Source organism: Ixodes scapularis, unplaced genomic scaffold (assembly GCF_016920785.2).
Source record: "Ixodes scapularis isolate PalLabHiFi unplaced genomic scaffold, ASM1692078v2 PGA_scaffold4__175_contigs__length_147842914, whole genome shotgun sequence".
Taxonomy (NCBI): domain Eukaryota; kingdom Metazoa; phylum Arthropoda; class Arachnida; order Ixodida; family Ixodidae; genus Ixodes; species Ixodes scapularis.
Window position 1 is genome coordinate 72,474,776 of NW_024609879.1, and position 24,850 is coordinate 72,499,625.

At 45.3% G+C, this 24,850-nt stretch overlaps 1 protein-coding gene across 1 annotated transcript in view; it reads left to right on the plus strand.

Moving 5' to 3' along the window:
• Nucleotides 1-24,850, plus strand: part of LOC115310918 — a 76,050-nt gene that overhangs the window by 49,235 nt on the left and 1,965 nt on the right. The window contains exon 8 of the mRNA XM_040214941.1: nt 22,134-22,301. Coding sequence (XP_040070875.1) covers nt 22,134-22,301 — 168 coding nt within the window. The remainder of the gene's footprint in view (nt 1-22,133; nt 22,302-24,850) is intronic.

A 24,850-nucleotide genomic window follows, 5' to 3' on the forward strand; every position in this document is an offset into this window, starting at 1 on the left:
AGGAGGGTGACTCTGCTAGTGGCCTCGTCCTGCTTGATGTGCTCCACGAAAGTGTAGACATTGGGGTGCGCTTTCCCGATGGCGTTAATTTTTCTGTAAATAAAAAGCACAAGGATTACAACTCCTGGTAAATAAGCATTCAGATTTTTTTATAGCAAATGTATACCATACTGAAAAATGAACTGACCGGTGCCAGGCCTCCTTTAGGTTGTTTGTCCGGGCTCCGCTGTTTTGGTGGTGGTTCCACTGCTGGGTGTCGTAGTTTCCTAAGAGCCAAGTATCCTCGAAGTACAGGATAAATTGTGGGACTCCAAGGGCTGGTGGTGCAGTTGCCTTCAAACCCCGCCAAGCAATACGTACGAACGCTGGCGGGACAAAGGCCAAACTGATTGTCTGGCGTACAAACATCGTTACCGAAGAATCTTCCTGGTAAGCCTTGGCAAGTCCGAGTTCTTGAACCTTCCTCCAGATTGCTTGAGCGAAGTGAAAATGGCAACCCTGGTGCCGGATTCCAGGAAAAACGAAAAGAAAAGCCTGGATAAGGGCCAGTTCAAAGTCCGTACGGACAACGCTGAGTGACAGAGGTGCACGAAGAGCGTCCAACGCCGTCTTGAAGTTCGTGAAGGCCGACACATATACTTCTCGAGACTTCCCAGGTAGAAGAACGTAGGCGATATTGAAGCTCGAACCCTCTTTGACGGCGCTTATTGTGACCAGTTGATAAAACAATGACGGGCAGGAGAGAAACGTGCCATCGATGAACACTTCATACCACTTCCGAAAAATGAAAAAGCAGCTCCTGCGTGCAAAAGCAAAGAACACGGCCTGCACTTATGCTGACGTCGAACAGCAGGAAGTCTTGCTTGTCGAGTGTCTCCGTATGTAGTCTTCCAAGGTTAATCTCGGCCATGTCACTTGGTAGGCTCGGTTGCTGCTTTCTCTTCTCCCTGTACATGGTGCTCCTCACGCTCTCAAAAGTCGGCAGCTCAGCCATCACCGTGTCGTCAACCTAGAACAAAGTGGTCCCGTCACAAACAAGGTTCAATCGCGGACACCATGAACACGTATACGCGTGTAATAAAACATAGTATGTAAAGACGAGACAATGTTTTTGCTTACTTGACCCACACGGCTCAAGATCTCTCTGCTGTACACTTGCGGTGCTGGCAAATGCGGCTCCAACCTAATCCTTTGCTTCAGTGCATTCTTCAGTCGCGCTTCCCGAAGTTGGCTGCTATCAGGTGGATGGTTGTGCTCTGAAACACATAGACGTGATGATAATGAAACGCCGCAGCAGATTTTAGCCTCATTCATTCAGTGCCCTTCAAGCTGAACAGCAATACGAGAGTTTCAGAAAGTAAAAAAGGAAAGTCATTAGCTCACCTTGTGTTGTCTTGACGACTTTTCCGTGCTTCGTGAGAACTGCTGCTTTGCAGTTATTTGTCCAGTATTTAGCACATCTCCAGGCAGTTTTCTCATCATGGTTCTTCCGCTGAAAGCAATACTTAAATCCGACTAGTACTAAGGCCTCCTTCCCTTTTTCCGTTTTTAAAAATTCGACCTCCATCTCCTGCATCTCAACCTCGTCTGGGAAGCATCCAATGTTGAAAGTTCCTTAAATAGAACTCACCTGGTCACGTTCGAGGTTTCTTTGTTCTTGTTGACCCTCGGTTTGCACTTTTTCTTTCATCCCGTAACGAGAATCGGGGGCAGAGGACGGGGGGAACTGATAAGGGGATGGGGGCAAGGGGTTTTTGGAACCCGGGGGAAATGAGGTCGGGGGAGATAACGCGGGGAATTTGCAGCGGGGATATCGACACGGGGGAATCGGGATTGGGTTATTTCGTGCACCACCCAACGCGACGTCCTATGATGTCAACCGCAGAAACAGTTTGATCACTACTCGTACATCAGCCTCTGCGTTCGGTTTTCAGGTTATTGTGTACCTTCGTGCGTGTGTGCGTGCGTGTAACTTTGATATTTGTATCTGATGTTTGCGATTGCATATCTCGTAATATTTTCTAGATAAAGCGTTTAATTTTTTTTTGTATATTCTTTCCGGAACGGTAAATCATCTAAAAATATTTTTTTACTCGAGTTTATAACTGAAAATATTTACAACGCTTCAAACGTGCTTCAATGTGAAAAGTTCCCCAACTTCAGCGTGCAATTAAAAGAAAACTTCGTTTTTCTTTTTTTCTCGAGGAAAATATTTTACACTATATCGCGTGGTGTTCCATTAACATGTTGCATTATTTTGTCTCCTTGCAAAATGCAGCGCTTCGAAATACACGAACTAGGCCACTTTGAAATTTTTACCCAATATTTGTGAGTTGTTATCTGGCAATGTCTTCAAGATATAGCATTGAACTATTTCTAATATGCTCTTCCCAAGAGGGCCTATCACCTACATGAAAATCATTGCACTAACTAATAACTGGACAAATTTACAGTGCGGCAAACAGCTCCCAGGGCCGAAATCGGTCCCAAGCAATAACAAAAGTTGCAAGTACGAAAAGAAAAACGGTACTGACATTTTCAGTGGCTTTTATTTCTACGCCACATAGTTTTATTGTGTCCAGAGTTTGCGAGCTCAGGCTGAACTCCAGCAGGATTTACCAATGAACCACTCTAAGCGATCCATTATTCGCAAACACAAAGCAGCGTAGTCTGTTACAATCCGTTCTACCTTAAAATGGACCGCAGCGGACGCTACGAGTCATCGGAGCTAAATCAGTCCCGAGTGTGTGACACGTGACATGCGCTGAGTTTGGAAACACGCGGAGCACGAGACCAAATGAAGCGCTCGCAGCGCTGCATTGGCTGGAACGACTTGCAGCGTCCGGTGTGGTCCATCCCTGGGTATACAGAACATAATCTTGTACCAAAGCAGTATGTCTGACTTCCCGGATCACCCCGAAGACATCTCCAAGCAGCTCACAAAAGCGTCATTGTATATTGTGAGAATGTCGAACCGGACAAAACCATTATCACGGAGTACCTTCCGCACAGGACAAGGCGAGGCGTTAAGTGCTCGTTCAAGCGTTGTGAGAGCCAGTCCTTTGAAGACAGGATATAAAGCTACGACCCTCGTGAGCCAATCGGGGCATCGGAGCAAAGCACTTGACGATGTACCATTGAAACACGATCCTCCCACGGAGAGCTGTCTCGTGCGTCGCTCCTTTGCTCTGATTGGCTAACTGGGATCGTAGCTTTCGCCGTTTATCAAGTTATGGTGAAACGGAGGTACACTCAGTCCGTGTAGCTTTTCTATCTGATAGTTTTTTCTGTTCCACGTATTTTTAAAGTCCAATGTAACGGTTTGAGCGGAGAACGTAACGTGGCTTTTCGAAGCTACTGGAGAATCCAGTGCATGTCTGTTATCTGTTTCAGCGGTCGTTTACTTACAAAAGCAAGCCGGGTCTTCCTAACAGAATAAAGTGCTCCTCGCCGACATTTACGATTCTGCCCCATTCCATGATCAGTTTAAGAAATAATCCAAATCCGAAAGCCCCGTTTCCATACCCCTGCCGCAAACCCCCGCGTTCTGTCACACATCATCAAGATCCCCGGCTTTTAAAAACCAACGCCCGCTTAACAATTCTCCAAGCTTCTCCCCTTATATTGCTGTCAACGCGTTTCTTCCTACACATTGTATACATGATTAAGCAAGGGATAGAGTTGACAACGCTACCAGAATTACTACTTTTGTGTACTTGTTTATCGAATGCGCTCTCGTGGCCCGAAGTCGTTATAGAGCGGAAGGTAAATACACTGCCGAAATAGTCTGTACATCTGTAACAAATAATTATTAATAATAAACAGAAACAAAGAAGCAGGTCACGGGCCACCGCAAAAACGTCACTGATGGCATTTCTAATCAAGATAGGTCATGGATATTATCAACCAACCAGATGAGGTGGTTTTATCCGTGGACTGAGCAAGGTAAGAAAGATGAACTCGTATTTCAAATTAATGATGGTGATTGGGTCCGGACACTTCATCGAAGGCCGTCTCATCGAAGCCATTTCATCGAACGTTATTGAATCAAACGCCATTTCATCAAAGCCGTTTAATTGAATGCTTTAAAATAGTATTTGGAGATCGTTTCTCGTTTTCGGAAAAAGTTCCTTTTGCATCGAAGGATAACTATATCCTATTCCATATTTTCAATTAAATGTCAGGACCAAGAAAAGAACTGCTTTTCTCCGTCAATATAATGGTAGTCGCATGAGGACAAGCACGCGTACACTATGCAGTGCTGACTACCCCGCGACAACCAGAAAGTTTCTGGCTCAGTGACTTGGTGTGCGCCGCCTATTTGTGTCACACTTGTGCTACTAAGCTTGTCTAAAGTAGGGAACATCCAAGCTCACAATTGTTTTAAAGATGTCGTTTACGCACGAGAAAACCAGAAAGTTTTAGATGAGGCGATGAAAGGGATAAAAAAAGGGTACACATATTTTCGGACATTTCATTATGCACGTAGTTCGTAGCTCAGACTCAAATCAATCACGATTTCCACAAGAAGCTGTCTGGTTTTCGAAGCTTTCTCCCAAGCCTCCCCGTTATTCACAGACTTGGGCTTGAAACATTGAACCCAGACATGCTACGAGTTGACCTGCTACGAATTGTCTTTCGACGAACGGTCCTACAGCCTCGAGGCGGAGGGGGGAGGGGGGGGTGGGGGGAGAGGAGGCTCCACTACGTTCTTTCTTGTGTCTGGGTTCAATGTTTCAAGCCCAAGTCTGTGAATAACGGGGAGGCTTGGGAGAAAGCTTCGAAAACCAGACAGCTTCTTGTGGAAATCGTGATTGATTTGAGTCGGCTGTAGGACCGTTCGTCGAAAGACAATTCGTAGCAGGGCAACTCGTAGCAGGGCTATTCGTCGCATAGGGCAATTTGTCATAGGGCACTTCGTCATAGGGCAATTCGTCATGATGACAATTCGTCACCCTATTGAAAAAGCTTCTTATGTGTTTAATTTTCCCAGTTTATCAAGTATAGTGCTTCGAAATGAATATTCACGGACGGAGCTCCTCGCTTGTTTGGTACTTCCCTTTGAATGGGTTGCTCAGTCCTTCGGTTCGTAGTATATAAAAATCCTCCGCAAACCAGCATCTTTCCGCCCCTTGCAGTCCCGATGACTTCCATAGCGACTGCGAAGATACACGCTCAGACCAAATATTTTATAGCATTCGGCAGATGTACGAACATACCCTGGGACCTAAAAGGATGTGGCTAACAAAGAGGTCTTCAAAACTTTATTTTGTAAGCCTTGAAAAGTTACTTCCGATCTTTCCGAAAAAAAAAAAGATAAGCGAAATCGAAATAACAAAGGCACTTGAGTCAGCAGTGGGTCTAGGCAGTTGCATCATCACCAGAGCGAAACGCCAGCGAAAAGCGGTATAGGTGACAGGAACCGAACAGGAGGAAGAAAGGTGGTAAAGGTAATAGGCACCAAAGAAGTCTCCAAACTTCTGCTTGTAGGTCCTAGAAACCGGGCAAAGGGTTGTGAACTCTCCAAACAGGATACGACTAGAGAAGAAAAGCCTCCGACTTTTCTAAAACCCCAAAAGTACGTGGACAAGGTGGCGGTCGAACGTTTCTTGGAATGCTTCTGAACTTTACCATTTATCCCCAAACCCCCGGTAAGCGGTACGCCTTGAAAAGTGTGTTCTTCACTTAAGCGGTAAAGATGACACGGACCGAACGATAAGGAAGAAAGGTGGTAAAGAAAATAGGCATCAAAGAAGTCTCCATACGTCTGCTTGTGAGTCCTAGAAACCGGACAAGGGATCGTGAACCCTCTGAACAGAATACGACAAAGCACCCAGAGAAGCAAAGCAAGAAAAAAAAAAGTAAAAGAAACATCGAAGCCTTATCTTCTACACAAACTTCTTCTATGACTTGACCCCCCCCCCCCCTTTCCCACACACGCACACACACACACGCCGGTTTTCGACAAGTTGCCCTAGCGACGAATAGCCCTATGACGAACTGCCCTACGTGACGAATTGCCCTGCTACGAGTTGCCCTGTTACGAATTGCCTTTCGACGAACGGCCCGTAGCCCCCGCCTCGAGCGCCTCGATACCATGAGACATCGGAGGTGACTCAGTGCTGGGAGAAGTGACACGTGGCATTCGGATTTGGTGCAGCGGTGCGCGCCAAAAAGCGAGAAGTCATATGAAACTTAGGGAGCCTTCATGTGCGCTTTGCTAATGAAACCCTCACAGCAGTGCATCGGCTGGAACAGCTTGTAGCGTCCGGATGTCCTACTTCCATCAAGCCCCACCTCAGCGACCCGAAGGAATTCCCCAAGCAGGCTCTAAAGCGACCACCATTGTGCGTTTCGAAAACCTTGAACGGGGCAATAACGTTATCACAGAGTTCCTGGTATACTGAACAAAGAAGAATGATAAATGCACCCCCCCCCCCCCCCCCCGGTCCTCGCTTTCAGCATGAATCACACACACCCCGTTCCAGTATTGCGTCTTTTTTTTTTTTTTAATAAATATTTCCAAGCGCGGGAGGCATGGGGTAGTGCGAGAGCGCCCTGTTTCAACGACCGCTCTTGTGAAAGTTTGCATAAGTTTTGTTTTTATATATTATTATGAAGCCGCCAGTCGCTGCAGTTATGGCTTAAATCTCTGATGAACCCGGATACTTGGCGTTTTACAAATTTAGAAAAATACAAGGAGAGTCAAATGGCTCTGTTTTTATTCGCAAGGTTGTTGGATTCTTCAGACTGGGGATCCGAACAATTCAGTGTAGGACGTTTCGGTGTAGGTCGTTTCGGTGCCGACATTTCGGAGCACGGACTTTCCGGTGTAAGGACTTTTTGATGCATGAAGATTTTTGTGTAAATAGACGTTTGGAAGTTCAAATAGCTGAGCTTTCCAGCAGGCATTGCGGACATTTGAATGTTCAAATATTGTGGCGGCAGTGGCGCATAAAATATAATGGATGTAATTATCAGGATGTCTTATTTGACTATGTTTTCCCCCTAATGAAAATATACGATACGTGTAATTAAGCAATTATTTGCCTGTGTGATCCAATGAGGACATGTTCATAAAAGACGTAAGGTACACGGATATTTCGGTGTAAACGGCCCGTCATTTCTGGCAATAGCATGCTTTAATATTCTAAAGGTTAGAATATACGTCTAGGACATCTTTATTAAGATTTGTCATAAATATGTCTGGATGATAGGTATGTAACGTGCATAAGCATACGCATATGAAGTTATTCACAGGTGTGGCTTGATAATAATATATTCTAGAAAGAATGCCAGTTTCTGGTAACCGGACAAAAGCTCACCGGACAAAAGCTCACCGGACAAAAGCTCACCGGACAAAAGCTCACCGGACAGAAGCTCACCGGACAAAAGCTCACCGGACAAAAGCTCACCCATTCTTTCACAGACCCGGACAAAAGCTCACCCATATTTTCAGAGACCCGGACAAAAGCTCACCACGAGAAAACTTCATGTTGGTCACAAGACGAGTGCGGATCTCTTAGGTGCATGCGTGCGACACAAAAAGGCAACGATAAATTAAATCTGACAGGCGCATGGTTTGTTGATTTTAATAGAAACAAGTTTATTTATCGATTGGTTAGAAGCGAATGCAGTCCCCCACTAGCTCCAGCAGTCTTGGTAGATATCGATGTACATGCAAGCCCTCGCAAATATTTCTAAGACGATTCTGCAGGTGCAGAGTAATTTCTCGCACCCGCTTTACAGTGGGCTCACCTCTCCGGGCTTTTGTCAATGCCGTGGCAACGAGCGCCTGATTTTGCTGTAGGCATTCAATCAGCCTCCAGACGCTTGGATGGGCGTGGCCGACGAGCTTCTGGAACAGGGTACTCTATCTTTCGCAGGAGTTCATCCGGTCTTTATCTTGAAGAGCGGTGTCGTACATATTCCACCGTACCGGGGGAACTCCGGTCGCCGTCGGCGCTGAGTCAGGCGAAGGGAACAATTCGCTCTGGGTGCCGCCGCAGATGGAACAGAAGCATAACGGAAGCGGCCGTTGACGTACGTGCAATCAAAGTAGTCCAGCAGGCAGCCGATGGCACCGGTAGACTTTTCCCTGTGGAACAAGCTGTGGTGGAAGGAACCCGAGCCTATCTAAATTGGTCTAACAAGACAGATGACCAATTTTCTAAATTGGTCATCTGTCTTGTCCCAAATACTATAACGCCCACGTATCACAGGTGAGTCGTCGTATACGTAATAAAATAAGAGTCTGAGGCCAGCTGCCTTCAAAAGAAATATAATCATGCACAAAGGGTAATGTGGACCCCTTTTATTTACAAAACGCGTGTGCTCACTGCTCTGTGACCTAATCGGCGTTGCTAGCAACGCTTCTGAGGAATCGTCGAGCATCATTGCAGTCCCTGATCCCGGCTTCCCAAAAGACGCTACACGGGGGTGCAAGTTTATACATTGTGGTCGGAGCCGAGAAGACACATGCTCTAACGCCCGTGGGGCGGTGGTGTCTGCTAAAAACTCGAGCAGAAAGAGAAGATGACATTTTTTTATGAAGTTCGGGCAAACAATAATCGTAAAATAAGGACAAAAGCGACTCTTTGCGTCGCTTTGTGTTCCACGACCATGCAACAAAAACTCCGCACACCGAATATTTCGAGCACCGAAATATCCTAGACTCTTCAGACTGCTAGATGAAGCCTAAAACAAATCATTGTACTATACATGGGCTGCACCTACGCCACAAAAGGACGTCGCACGCCGGTGTCGACCATGCTGGTGGTTGAGACGACCGCGATTTGCAACAGAGCTATGGAAGACGGTGGTGCGTTGGGCTGCAGCAAGCGCTCGCGCAACAAAAAAGAAGCGGAAACTACACGGCCAGCTTCTACCGTACTCCGGCGATCGCAACGTGCACTGCGACGGAGATGCTGTCCAGAAAAAGAAGGCACGAATGGCATGCAGAGCCGGCTCAGGACAGACGTCGATGATGCGGCCGCTCATTAGAGAGTTTTAGTAGATCGTTCCCATGACTCCGATAACGATATCCCGATACTCCGCCCCCGCCTCCCTTGCGCATGCATAGTATCGTTATCGGGGCTATCGGAGGTATCGGAACGATCTACTAAAACTCTCTATTATTGAGTTTGCGGGGCGCATTTATTTGTTAGCGGTGTGTGACGCACTTTCATAACGTGTTTGTGAATGCTGTCAGGGCCAATGCGACACCGACGCGCTAAAGTTAGTGGCCCCAGTGATGACTTTCCACTACACCATAAGTTTGTGTGGTAGAGAAAAACAGTCTAGTGAGGTGCACCTTGTGTTGTTGAGCAGCGCTTCGCAAACTTGGAACTCAGAAAATGTAGTTATAGTTGAGTATGAAGTCACTTCCTAATGTACACAACTTCACCATTCGACATAACATTCAATCTCGGCTCCTGCACCCAGCCGATCGTCAAGTGGTTCTGTGTGCTTTAAAGTGTTTGCGTACAATAAAGCAATTCTTTTTCGGACAAGGTAATCAATCTCGTGACATGCGCTCTACTGGTCATGCGCTCTTGTGACGTGCACTCTAATGGCAAGCGCGCTCCTATCGCAGCGCTCTCGAGTCGCGCGTTCTAACGTCGGCGCTCTAGTTACTAGGGATGCCGCGAACTTTTTTCGAATCGAAGTTTCGATGATCGAATCAAGCGGTTCGAAAGGTTCGAAAGATTTAGATTTTTCGAATTGTTTACATCGTAAAATTCGACAGAAGTCGAATTTTCGAACTTGTTAAGCTAAGAAGTTCAACGTTTTTCGAACCGTCGAACTTATTACGCTAAAAAATTAGATTTTTTACGAACTCTCGAACTTATTGCGCCTCAAAGTTCGATGCTTGTCGAACTTCCGAACTTGACTGACCAAAAAATTCGATGAATTTCGAACTTTCGAACTTATTTATCAAGAGAATTCGAAAACCTTCGAACTTTCGAATCCTGAAAAGTCAGAAGTTCGACGAACTTCGAACTTTTAGGGTAAAAGTTCGACGTTCGTCGAACTTCGAATGACCGGCGGACGGCTTCATTTGAATTCAAGTAGTGAGGTACATTCGTAATATTTTTTTCTCTAGCTTTTACACGCGGTGCTGCGTTCCTTACGAAAGACAATGCCGTTTGTTTTAATGTTCTGGCATGCTTAGTTTTAAAGAAATAAATTCCCGAAGAAGCGAGGAAGGACGACGGGTTTTTGACGATTATCGTTTGTGCCAGATTTGAAGCGCGCTGTAGCCGAAGCTATTTATGGTAGAGATGTTATACTTTTTTAAGAATGATCTATGTTTAGCCTAGGTAAGTGACGTCTTAAGATGTGATTATATTTATTCAACGTGAGTTTCGAAGAAATGTCCAAACATGTATCTACATGCAATTATGCCCTAAACTTGATATCTATTTTTGTCTAAGTTGTTTGAGGTATCGCATTTAAGTTAACACCACATACAGTACATATCATTGCCATCTGCAGAATACAAAATAATGTATTTATTGTTTTTTCACGTTAAGGAATAGATTAACTTATTTGAGAAGATTTCTAATTGTGTTCAAGTTCAGCACGTCATTGTTCATGGGACGTGTTTCTTTTAGCCTGTACACATTTTGGTAAAAGAAACTTGTTTCGAAGTTCTGAACCTCTGAATATGCAAGAATACAACACTTCCGGCAAATTCTTGATAGTTTTTTTTTCCAGATTTTTATCCTTGCATTTATTTTTTTATTTTTTTTTTTACTATTGGCACAAGTATTTAGGTTGAAAAGACATAGCTTTGAACTTCCGAACCACTAAGCATGTGACGAGTAGTACCTTCTGACAACGAGTTTCTAACAATGACCATCTACGCAATCTTTTATGCAGTGAAGAGCGACAGTAGCGATATATTTGCATAAATACTTTCAGATTAAAATAAGCTCGACCTCGCCCTCTTTCCCGTATTGTTTCCTTTAACAATCCGAAATATTTGGAAGGGGGGGAAGGGAACTGAAGACCCCCCCCCCCTCGCTACCCTCTTTCCCCCCGTTTTTCCTCTTCCGACGCCACTTGTATGGTAGAACGCTCCTCAATCTCGAGTTGTGTCGGCTTTTGCGAGGCGATTCCTCCGTCCCAGAAAATAAACCCCCAGGACAATTACAAACTTAACTTACTATATGCCAGCGTCACTCGGGCGGCGTTCGATCGGATTATTAGCAGCGTGCAGTGGGTGGCGAGGTGGTTTGCCAGGTCGCTTCAAGGTTTTTCTGAGCCTCAACCTCCTGCTCGCCCCTGGCCGTTTCGAACTGGATGAGTCTCGTAAAACAGTGTGTTCGTGTGATCACTACTGCGTGATGCAAGTTAAAGACCCCCCCCCCCCCGGGCTGGCGGTCCCAATTACTGATCTATGGTCACACGTCACTCTGCACTGGCAAATATTCCAGCACATCCGGGACACTCGTCGCCTCATTTAATTGCCTGACCAACTTCGCAGAATCTAGATATCACACCCTCACTTTTCTAAACTTGATTTTGTGGAAACCAGTGAGTCGTGAAAACGTTATTTGAAACAAACTGTGGAGGAATTTGAAAACCGGACTTCGAACTTTGAAAACTTGGACTAGAAAGGAATGCAAAATCTTCGAAGTTTTTTGGGTTTTTTTTTCGAATTTAGCGTTAAAAGAAAATCGAAACCTTCGACCTTTATGCAGAAAGAAATTCGAAATCTTCGAATTATTCGAACTTCATGTCTATAAAAATTCGAAGCGTTCGAAGTTTTCGATTTTATTTCCAAAGAATTTCGAAATCTTCGAATTTATCGAACCTGAAGTAAAAAATATGCGAAATATTCGACCCCAAATTTTAGAAACCGTGAAAGTTTCGAACTTTTCGAATTCGAAACTTCACTGTGATCGAAAGTTGCGAATTTTTCGAATTCGAACCTCGGTCAATACAAAAATATCGAAATTTTTCGAAATCGAACTTCAGTTCGCTTCGCAAATATCGAAACCTTTCGAAATCGAACCTGGGGCGGTTCGCGGCATCCCTACTAGTTACACTGAACTAGAATATAGGGGCAGTGGAAAAAGTGTCGGCGGCGTCCCATCGGCCGTGTGAAGCCAGAAGTGCAGACTGCCGCGAGTGGCGCTGTTGTCGAAATCCGGAGGACATGGCTACTGTAACATGGGATATGGCGTCGCGTACGTTTGGAGAGCGATAACTAAATAAATTCTGGGCCGCTTCAAAAGCACTCGGGCATACGTGTCATAGACCTAGAGGAGATTCCTTATAATGAATTACAGACTGCTGAGTGTCGCCATTGATGGTACAATTGACGGCGCGTATGCCCGAATTTGTGGGAAACGCCCCCTTTTTGGCTGATTTTGGCGTCTGAGGCAACATTTGAAGAGCGATAACTAAATAAATTCTGGGCCGCTTCAAAAGCACTCGGGCATACGTGTCATAGACCTAGAGGAGATTCCTTATATTGAATTACAGAGTGCTGAGTGTCGCCATTGATGGTACAATTGACGGCGCGTATGCCCGAATTTGTGGGAAACGCCCCCTTTTTGGCTGATTTTGGCGTCTGAGGCAACCTTTGGAGAGCGATAACTAAATAAATTCTGGGCCGCTTCAAAAGCACTCGGGCATACGTGTCATAGACCTAGAGGAGATTCCTTATATTGAATTACAGAGTGCTGAGTGTCGCCATTGATGGTACAATTGACGGCGCGTATGCCCGAATTTGTGGGAAACGCCCCCTTTTTGGTTGATTTTGGCGTCTGAGGCAACCTTTGGAGAGCGATAACTAAATAAATTCTGGGCCGCTTCAAAAGCACTCGGGCATACGTGTCATAGACCTAGAGAAGATTCCTTATAATGAATTACAGACTGCAGAGTTTCGCCATTGATGGTACAATTGACGGCGCGTATGCCCGAATTTGTGGGAAACGCCCCCTTTTTGGTTGATTTTGGCGTCTGAGGCAACATTTGGAGAGCGATAACTAAATAAATTCTGGGCCGCTTCAAAAGCACTCGGGCATACGTGTCATAGACCTAGAGGAGATTCCTTATAATGAACTACAGACTGCTGAGTGTCGCCATTGATGGTACAATTGACGGCGCGTATGCCCGAATTTGTGGGAAACGCCCCCTTTTTGGCCGATTTTGGCGTCTGAGGCAACCTTTGGAGAGCGATAACTAAATAAATTCTGGGCCGCTTCAAAAGCACTCGGGCATACGTGTCATAGACCTAGAGGAGATTCCTTATAATGAATTACAGACTGCTGAGTGTCGCCATTGATGGTACAATTGACGGCGCGTATGCCCGAATTTGTGGGAAACGCCCCCTTTTTGGCTGATTTTGGCGTCTGAGGCAACATTTGAAGAGCGATAACTAAATAAATTCTGGGCCGCTTCAAAAGCACTCGGGCATACGTGTCATAGACCTAGAGGAGATTCCTTATATTGAAATACAGAGTGCTGAGTGTCGCCATTGATGGTACAATTGACGGCGCGTATGCCCGAATTTGTGGGAAACGCCCCCTTTTTGGCTGATTTTGGCGTCTGAGGCAACCTTTGGAGAGCGATAACTAAATAAATTCTGGGCCGCTTCAAAAGCACTCGGGCATACGTGTCATAGACCTAGAGGAGATTCCTTATATTGAATTACAGAGTGCTGAGTGTCGCCATTGATGGTACAATTGACGGCGCGTATGCCCGAATTTGTGGGAAACGCCCCCTTTTTGGCTGATTTTGGCGTCTGAGGCAACATTTGAAGAGCGATAACTAAATAAATTCTGGGCCGCTTCAAAAGCACTCGGGCATACGTGTCATAGACCTAGAGGAGATTCCTTAAAATGAATTACAGACTGCTGAGTGTCGCCATTGATGGTACAATTGACGGCGCGTATGCCCGAATTTGTGGGAAACGCCCCCTTTTTGGCTGATTTTGGCGTCTGAGGCAACCTTTGGAGAGCGATAACTAAATAAATTCTGGGCCGCTTCAAAAGCACTCGGGCATACGTGTCATAGACCTAGAGGAGATTCCTTATCATGAATTACAGACTGCTGAGTTTCGCCATTGATGGTACAATTGACGGCGCGTATGCCCGAATTTGTGGGAAACGCCCCCTTTTTGGCTGATTTTGGCGTCTGAGGCAACATTTGAAGAGCGATAACTAAATAAATTCTGGGCCGCTTCAAAAGCACTCGGGCATACGTGTCATAGACCTAGAGGAGATTCCTTAAAATGAATTACAGACTGCTGAGTGTCGCCATTGATGGTACAATTGACGGCGCGTATGCCCGAATTTGTGGGAAACGCCCCCTTTTTGGCTGATTTTGGCGTCTGAGGCAACCTTTGGAGAGCGATAACTAAATAAATTCTGGGCCGCTTCAAAAGCACTCGGGCATACGTGTCATAGACCTAGAGGAGATTCCTTATCATGAATTACAGACTGCTGAGTTTCGCCATTGATGGTACAATTGACGGCGCGTATGCCCGAATTTGTGGGAAACGCCCCCTTTTTGGCTGATTTTGGCGTCTGAGGCAACATTTGAAGAGCGATAACTAAATAAATTCTGGGCCGCTTCAAAAGCACTCGGGCATACGCGTCATAGACCTAGAGGAGATTCCTTATATTGAATTACAGAGTGCTGAGTGTCGCCATTGATGGTACAATTGACGCGCGAATGCCCGAATTTGTGGGAAACGCCCCCTTTTGACGGTTGAGGCAAGCTTTGGAGAGTGATAACTAAATAAATTCTGGGCCGCTTCAAAAGCACTCGGGCATATGCGTCGCAGAACTAGAGGAGATGCATTATTATGGCTTATAGAGTGCTGAGTGTCGCCATTGATGGTACAATTGGCGGCGCGTATGCCAAATTTCTGGGACACGCCCCTTTTTTGCCTGATTTTGACGTCTGAGGTTGTGATGACTTAAGAGATACTGGGCCGTTTCAAAAGCTCTTGGGCGCACGCGCAGCAAACCTACATAAGATTGATTAATTAGCAGTAACAGCGTGCTAAATGTCGCCATAAATGGTACTCTTCATGTCGCGTTGGCCAAAATGTCTGGACCACGCCCACTCATTTTGGCATTTTTATTTTTAATACCATTCTTGGGGGGGGGGGGGGGGGAGGAAGTGGAATAGCTGGTGAAATGAAATTTGGACACTTTGTGAAATATAGTTCGGATCAAAAAACGTTTCGACTCCTTAATTATTCAGCGCTTTAAGTATAATGTATTTGAGCTAATTACGCGATGAGAACAAAAAACAGAAAAAACCTGCATTCAGGTTCCGTGTTTATCAATTAAGAAAATATTCAGTGTAGTTGCCGTTTTGTTATACATTACATATGTTGCTAAAAAAATGTATTTAGGAACGCAACAATGTCACTGAATCCTCGAGTCTCCTCACCAACTGCGGATTCTTTTTGGTATTTAAAGTCCTGGGGAACCACTTTAAATTTAAGTAATTTGAAAATAAAAAATGTTTCCATGGAGCTAGAGTCATTGGCTATATATATAGCAAAATGCAACTAAATTGATGGTGTGGTTCTCTTAGGGTTTGCATTGAATGTTGAAAAGACGTATGATTTTTCTGCGGTTCGCCATAGGAACCAATGAGTAAAAGTTTGGTTGCATTTTGGCCAGACTTAATATAAACCCAGGACCACGAAATTTCTCGTGGAGGTTGAGGGCAGCGTATTAAAACGTGACAATAAAGTGCAAAGCGATTGAGTGATTAGTTTTCTTTGTATAAAAAAAGATCGCTTTGGTCCATTGAGTTACGGGCGCCGGCGCAACGGCGGCCGATAGATGGCGTAAGTAGTGGCGGCGCTCGCCTGTCCGAGAATCCTGGGGTTGGCTCGACAACGCGACTGACAATACCCACCCGCGATGCCTGCGACTAGAGGTCTGCGCGGGCCGATATTTGGAAGCCCGGCCCAGCCTAGCACGCTGTCTATTCGGCCTGGACTTTCCCGCGGCCCGCTATCCATTTCCAACAGCCAGCCTGGCCCGGCCCGAAGCTAATTTTCACGGGCCAGTTGCGCTTTATTTTAGCCCAGTATGAATAGCTCACAAATTGCGCGGCGTGGGAGCTCGCGTGCCACTGCTACACATAAGTTGATTACGATACCCAATAGTAAATACTGTAAGCATCTTTCTTTTTTTTTTTTTTTTGCTGCTATTATTATTTAGACCAACCTGCAGACCCTAGGCAGCTTGGTAAGAAAAACCACCTCAATCTTCCTTTCGGATGAGAAAATAAATATGACAAGCAGCAGTAACCAAAACCACGCGTCACAGAGAAAAGGAAAATGCACATCGCGACGGGTTCGGACAAACGATGGGGCCCCTCCCGCTGCGCACAACCGCTGAAAACACACACGCACACACATTAATGTCGCCGTTTTTCGCAGGGGTCTGCGGCAAATTGTTCAGGCAAATTACCCCTCAGGGGAACCTCTTCACCCATATAGGGGATGCAAGCACTCGTACGTAGAGGGTTTACGTCGGCGAGGGTGCGCATTGTGTAGGCGTGTCTTTGTGATGAGAAGCGATGGTATGATGGTGCCGCCGCCAGAAACGAAAAGGAACGCCTCTACGCTAGCCCTCCGGAAGAGCATTCGCTGCACACACCGGACCGTACGAAAACATACATGCAGGCACACATGCTTCAGCATCTGTTTATCCCCCACTGTGGTTCCTCTCCCAACCTCCGAATACGCTTCCGAAGAACATGCCACTAAAAAAAAGTAATGGGTGGCTCTGCCGTTTCGGTCCCCCTTGTAGATTTGAATGCAAGGCCCGTACCCGGCCCGGGCCAATCATGAAATTTGCCGTGAAGCCCGAGCCCGGCCCGCGGACCGGGCCAGCCCCTTGCCCGCGGTCTGGCCCGTACCCGTGCAGATCTCTACCTCCCACGCTGACGGCTCGCTCCTCTGTTATGACTCAGAGCCGTATATGGAGAGAGTTTGGTCAGTCTATGATCTCGCCGCCGTAACGCTCTCCTCCCGAGTGAGCCAATCAGCACGCGGCGCAGAGCGAGAGGCATGAGCGCATGCGCGTAAATTCCCGGCTGCGCCGGCTGCTCCCAGTTGAGTGGGGAGGGTCGCCGTTTTCGCTGATTCTCCCGGCGGAATGCAAGTGATAGGCATATAATAAATCTCGATTATTTCCTTTTATATCGCTGGCTCTGAAAAGAAAATTATATACTGCACCCCTCGGTGGGTTAAAAATCTAATAAATGAAGTTTTCTCGACGTATGGCCACAACCTTCTATTCAGGCGAAAAAGAAGTCGGCCCGTAGCAGACGACGCGTAGGTTCAGCAGTGCTCCTCTCCGACCAATCTCCGAAAAATGGCGGTCGTCTCCTCCCTGCTCCCTTCTTTCTCTCTTGCTCCATCGGCGCTCTCCTCCCTTTCATTTACTTTTCTCCTCTCGGGCGCCCTCGTCGCCACACCCACTGGCCAAACTCTCTCTCTGTTATGACTGGGCAGACATCGCCACCTCGCAGCGAGCGGCGGAGTTTGTGCGATTACACCCGTACTGCTGGGGAGCGACTCGAATAAAGCGGCCAGAGAAGCCTTCGCGCGCACACTTCGGGATCTCGGAGTTTATGGCCCTGTGCGGTAACAATGCCCCGCAAGATGTCGGGGCGGTCAGGAGGGAGGTAGGGTGCCTACATGCCTGTCTGTCTCAGGGTGAAGACATCCATTGTTGCCTTGAATGTGCCAGCGCGTGACGCTCTCGCGCACTCGGTGCGTGACTTGGGCGGTGAAATGGCGTCTATGCATTAGCCAAAGCTACGCGCTCGAGCGAGTGACACCGGATTGCGCGCACTTCAAAATGCATACAAAAAAACGATTGGGCGGAAAAATGGCTGAGATGTCACCACTCAAGCAAAAGCGCGCGTGTGTATGAAGGCACTCTAGAGGGAGGTAGGTTGACTACATGTCTGTCTGTTCGAGGGTGAAGACATCCATTGTTGCCCTGAATGTGCCAGCGCGTGCCGCTCTCGCGCACTCGGTGCCTGACTTGGGCGCTAAAATGGCGTCTATGCATTAGCCAAAGCTACGCGCTCGGGCTGAGTGACACCAGATTGCGCGCGCTTCAAAATGAATAAAAAAACGATTGGGCGGTAAAATGGCTAAGATGTCACCACTCAAGCAAAAGCGCGCGTGTGTATGACGGCACTCTAGAGGGAGGTAGTGCGACTAAATAAGCTACGCTTCAGAGTAACGACACTTCGCCATATTGTGGCTTAAAATCATTGTTGCCAGTTATCTGAAGCTTTATCTGAAATCACAATAAACACTTTTCCGCCCTCCAGAACTGTTTAGACAGTTCACGATGGAGCAAAGCAATATTACAATAGCTTCCGAACACCGAATCTAATTCTGAGGAAGTCGCACTTTTGAGTCATGACGATCGGCAGTTGCGTCTGCTCTGCATGCGAGCCAGAATGGCGGCGCCCACAACAATGTCGGGGAACAGAGTGCCGATACTCTAAGCGCAGCTTATTCAGTGGCTCTAGAGGGCGGCATCGCCGGAAGTCGCGTGATTTGTATCACTCCTCGTGCTTACCGCGACCGCGTGTAATATATTTCTGAGTATTTTTGTTATTCTCCACACCTACGCGAGCAATCCAAACAAACAATTTTTTCTTTTCGCTTTTCATTGTCTTGCGTTGCTGTAAAGGTAGGAGGAGAGGACCCAGTGAACCTAGTAAACAAGTTCTACTCATGTTCTAGACAAAACACGTACTTTTTGCTCGACGTTTACTTGTACTTGGTACACTCACCAGTTCGTCTTCTTTAGACGGCAGGAATCTTCAGCCTGGAGAGTATCCGATGATTCGACGACCTCGGTGTCTGAACGTTCAACACTGCGATCGGGCGTGCTATATGCTAGCAATCCTATCTGAAACCGTTCTTTTTTTTTTTCTTTTTTTTTTCAAAACACGATAGCTTTTTTTTTTTGTGTGTGTGTGCGCAGTATGGCTCTGTATCATTAGACTGAGGACATGCACTGGTACACTGGCTTGTACTCGCAACGCTTTCATCATTGAACTCCATCACGTCGATCCACTAAACTAAGCAACGGTGCAGCGATGAAAAACTAATGGAACTGAAACTTCGTTTTCTACGATCGCTCATGTAAAAGACCAGAATAACAAAATGAAAAAAAAAATTTAGGCACAGTCGCGTAGAGCATGAGGAGTGAAACTCAAGTGACTTCCGGCGAATCTACTTTTAGTGTAGTGACGTAGGTCGATGCCTCCCTTCGGACCGCCCCGGCACCTTGCGGTACAATGTTACGTCACAGGGTACTGGTGGGCACTTTGAATTGGGCTTCGTATTTCTATTTCTTATAAAAAAAAAAAATACTACGCAACTGTTAAGTGAAACTATTTTTTTTTTTTTTTGATGTCCTCAAATACAATTTTAACGCCTGACATGATTTTTTTGGCGTGTCAGAAGCTTTTGAACAGAATATTTTGGACGATATTTCCACGACCTTCAAAAAGGAGAGGCTTGAAAAAGATAATAGCACTGCAAACGAAACCAAACAGCGCTCTGCGCGGCGAGCTTCTGTGGTGGGTGTGTAGAAAGGGCCGATAAATCTGATGTGTCGGGCCCTTTACGCTACTTGCATTCTTTTCAAAATGGCTCTAAGCAAAAGAAGGCGCTGATTATTCTCCAGCCTTCTGGCATTTTTCATCCCTTTTTAGGCAAAAAACAAAAAAGAAACATCGTAAACGCCTTCATCCACTGTCCTACTCGAGCTCGTGCTTACTGTTATATTTCGTGCGAACGTACGTTTTTGAAGCGCGGCCTTCGATGCTCCCTGGCGAAGGGGACAGAGCTGTCATTTCCGCGGCAGCTTCAGTGAAGGTTTTCCTAATTGAAGACAAGAGGAAGACTTACACCATCTCTATTTCTATCTTTTTATGGAACTCTTTTTGTTATAATCATTTTAGGAACAACAATGGGCCATTAGTCAAGTCAGTGTTTACGCCGAAAGCTGCCCACATGGTTCTACTTCTTAATGTGTTCATTGCCTCCACAATGAACATTTTAGCAAAGCGAGGACCCTTGAGCAATGTGGAGAACGTTCCCTCTACAACAATAAGTTTAAAATATTCCTGCTTATTACAAGCCTTCCAGACTTCGGACTTCCAGAAAAAAAAACAGTTACAATAATAAAAATTAATTTAAAGTAAAAAAAGGGCAGGGGAGATTTTTTTACAAGCAGCAAATAAACGACATTCTTAGAACACTAGGTTGCAAAATATATATGATTGCGCTACATAGAAAAAGGTTCGGCACTTCTATCCCTGGGCGCTTACTGGAAAGCGAATCGTGCCATTCATTAGATTGGCGCGTTCTGTACGGCTATACATTGTAATTTACTTTGATTGAACACAATATCTTACCCACTTTTTCAGTGATAACATTACACAAGAAGGTACAAATGTATAACTTTAAAAATAACTTAGGCTTTCCAAAAGGTACTGTGTCAACCAGCAATATCATCATCATGACGAGAGCCCCCAAAGCCACCTTTAGCCCAGGGCCTGAAATCTTCTAATATGGCTAATATTGCAAGGTCGGCATGCCTGCATACGCTACGACATTGGCAGAAGCGCGGGAGCAGCGTCAGCGCGGAGGAGCTCCACCACACTCCCTACGCTGACTCAAAAGTGGCCGCGGGCGGCGCTGTTCGCTGAGGGATCGGTACCGGCTCCTAGCGGACGCAGGGTGCCCATAGTCCGGGGACTAATAGCCCGGAAAATACGGTGCTTTTGATTGTAGATTTAAAAGTGCGAGAAAAGTGAGGACAAAGAAGACACGGAAACTACACGACAGGCCCTAGCGCCAGTCCTGTTGTGTTCGTGTCTTTGTGCTCGCTTTTCGTAGTTTTAAACGTTTTTTAAATATTATAGACCAACTAGCCCAATCTCAATTTAGAAGGTTACTTTCTTTTTTCGGTCTTTGGTCGCCATCTCACTTTTTACCGAGGTATAAAATATCGCTGATATTAACGTTTAGCCAAACCCATACATTTGATGCTTAGTAAAAAGGCTGTCACTGTATTTTCTTCACAATGAAAATATTTTTGTTCATTCATTTTCTATGAGCCACCGATGCCAGCGCCAATCATTCGATTAGCCATGCTCTTTTTTCGTCATTACTGCCCATTCCCAATAAAACACTCAAACAGCAAATTAACATCATAGAATCTCTGGCTAGAAAATGTCACCATCCCGACTCCTCCATCTTTCCCCGTCCCCGGAAAATAAGTGCTGATTCAGAAACACAAACTGCTTTGGGAAACTGTACTCATTAAAAGCTGCTCTGCAGCACGGCACGAATCAACAACGCCGTGTCTTCTAGACCGTTCAATGAGCAACCTATACCTAAGTCTTAGAGAAGGGTTGCATGCTCTAAGATAACCTGTAGCGCTGATGCTTTTTTTTTAAGTAGGAATACCTTTGTTTAACCACTGCGCAGTGCGATCAAGAGGGAAATGTTTGGTCTGTTCTTAAAGACTGCAAACTCTTGAGGCGTCTTCATCATTAATTTCCTTCTTTTTATGGCTTTACCGTGTTTTGGTTAGGTACCCTGTTTCGTTAAAGAATATATGTTTACGTCAGTAAAAATACCGAAACCATCGACTTATAATTTTACAGTTGAAAGCGTAACAAGCGAACTTTTAAACATATTGCTAACGAGCGTGTTGGTAAAGTATACTAGGTAAGAAATAGTATCCTATCTGCACTCGTCTCTGTTTCGTCCTCTCTTAGTTATATACTTTCTGCTATCTAGAACATTTAACTATGTAATACCTATGCTTTCCGGACATTTTTAAGACCATCGAGTCAAAGACTTTCTTAGAATCGGCGATTCAGCTCGTGATACTATTCTGTGCGTCCAACATGACAGGCGCTAGTTCATCTATTTTACATAGGCCATCTGTTTGAATTACTTTGACCTGCCCATGAAGTAGAGATGGTTACGCAGCTCTTACTTTGGATGATTAAAACTGCGTCTTCAGATTTTTGTTTACTGCGGCACTTTAGGAGTTTTGCAGGAAACGCTTACACGTATGTCTCTTTTTAAGCATGGGTGCTGTGTATGACGGCGAGGGTCCTTCAGGAGTCGTGAGGGGAAGTGACGGTGCACCAGACTGTGACCCTAGCGATGGATTTCTCATGGGTCAATGGAAAGACGATGGGAACAGCTTTCGCTTATCTAGATGCAGTCCACACGATTTCGTGATGGGACTGAGGTAAGTTTGCTTTCGATTACGTTTATTCAGTGATATACAACATAATTTCTAGAACTACGTTTGGCTTGGTGTGAAACAATAATGCATACTTGCTGAACAGTTGTGAGACTGAGGTGCCCTCTTGTACTCGCCTGGACCAAATGAGCGAATCACGGACAATTAAGGATAGGCTGTGTACGCTTTACCTCTAAATGAGACTCCCATTCATGCAGACTTTGAAAAGAATTTGTTACGATCAATGCAGTAGTCACAATTTATTATTTTGTAATTCCGTAAGTGCCACGTTATTTTTTCGCAGCGGTCATATTTTGCTGTAATTTAACTACAAAGTTTGTGTAAAACTTGCCTTATGTTACCTCATAACTTTTATAAAAGAATATGAAAATAATACTGAACTAGATTCACTCAATTCAACAACACAAATAAGCTAAAAATTACAAAAATATATAAATATTATCATCAGTAAAAGTGGAATATTGTCAAGAATGAAGGAGATGAGAGGATGAACAGTGAACTGAAAATAAAGGCTTAATCGGCGAACTTGTGCCAAACAAAATAAAGAACGAGCGTCGAGACAGCAGAAAATTGGGCGGCGATTTTGCGGCGTAACAGCAAGCGAGAGCGAGACTGACTTGACAATGACGCGGGCCGCTCCTTATCTAGTGTGTGCGTCGTCAGGTAGAGAATTCGGCCTTGAAGGTTTGGGCATCGAGCGTTCGGTGTAAGAGTGATCAAGCACTTTTGAGAATAAGAAACTACGGCGAAATGATGAAAGTTACGCCCCGAGTAAAGGTTTTTTCACATGCTGCGATTCTCGTCACAAATCGGTGCGATTTCCAGTGAATGTGCGATTAAAAACGCAGTCGCACTGTCGCAGCGGCTCTGCGACTGGTTTAAACCAAGTTGGTATTTTGTCGCAGAGTCGGTGCGATCGCTTTCTCGTTCATTAGCCGTTCATTAGCCAGCTTTCATCCGCGATAGCTGCGTATTCGAAAATAAATTTAGACACCAAAGTGCTTTTGGTTTAATGCCTAATCATTAAAAAATTCTAGTTGCATACAGTATTCGTAAAACATTTCTGTTTATTAAGACGTTTTTGTTGTATTTTAGGCAGTCAAACGCGTTCCGTCCGTATCCGAAGAGCCGGCCGCGCCGACATAAATCGCGTGGTTGTTGAGCATCTGAAATCAAACATTGCGATCGCACTCGCTGCGTCGGCTGACGCACCGTTTTTTTTTTTTTTTTTTTTTGCAACAGTCGCTGCATGTGAAACAGGCTTAAGAATAAATGCGAACCTTCTAGAATACCATGACCGGGCGCTGCTTGCTCCTCGTCCATGCGCGTGGCAATGTGGCACTGAAAAGTTATTTCGATTTCAGCGATAAAGTCGTGCGCTTGTGGATGTTTGGGTGGGCAACTTTATTTTAGAGAAAGGAGACGAAATATGGCGAGAAGTCGAAGATTAGATCCTCATATTATTTAATTACTTGCGCCTGTGACATATTCTAACTGTAGTCGTTCGACTTTTATAAAGTTAAACAACTCATTACAATTGCGAGCATGGCGTCTGCAGTAGTGTCATGTGTGCAAGCACATGCAGTATGTGCGTGAGGGTAACTTTGACAGGCTTGCAGTTTGAAGTGCCTTTTTTACGCCAGCAGCGACCTGGTGCAAGCGAGACATCTTGTTTAGAATTATGTAGTCATGTGGGTTCACATATTGAATTATAAAGCTCAAAGGACAGACGGACATGAAGTAGACAGGACAACGCTTACCACGTTCTACTCAAAACTAGAGTTTTAATGGAAAATAAAGAAGGGAGAACAAAGAAGCGATAGAAATTATACGGAAGACAAAAATAACGAAAATGAACGAATAAATGAAAGAAGTGGGAGAATCACAAAAATTGTAGATATAAATTAATATAAAAAATAAATAAATAAATAAAAATTAACATATTTAACATTAAAGATATTAAAAATATTTTTTAACATTATTGCAACACAACTTTGAAGGATGAAGTTTGAGATGATCATCCCCCCAGCAAGAAACCTTCTGACACCTCATGCGGGGTGGTGAAAATATAGTAGTTCTTTGTATGATAAGGACACAGAAGGCTGACTGACACAGGCGCCACCACAAGCCTTGATTGTCTGCGCCTCGTAAAGTTCTCTTGATTTTTTGCCACGGTACGGTCCGAGGACTTCTGCCTTTTTGAAGGTCGATTTGGAGTGGCAGTCACGGACGTGTATTGCGAGATGTCCTGCCGGTGAGGAGTCGCGAGATGTTGCATGTTTTCGCAGTCTGGTATACCATTCACCTGCGGGAAAGTTAATGTGGAACAATCTGGCAAGTCTGTGAATACCGGACTGCGAGAACGTGCAACATCTCTCAACTCCCCACCGGCAGGACATCTCGCAATACACGTCCCTGACTGCCACTGCAAATCGACCTTCAAAAAGGCAGACTTCCTCGGACCGTACCGTGGCAAAAGATCAAGAGAACTTTACGAGCCGCAGACAATGGAGGCTTGTGGAGACGTCTGTGTC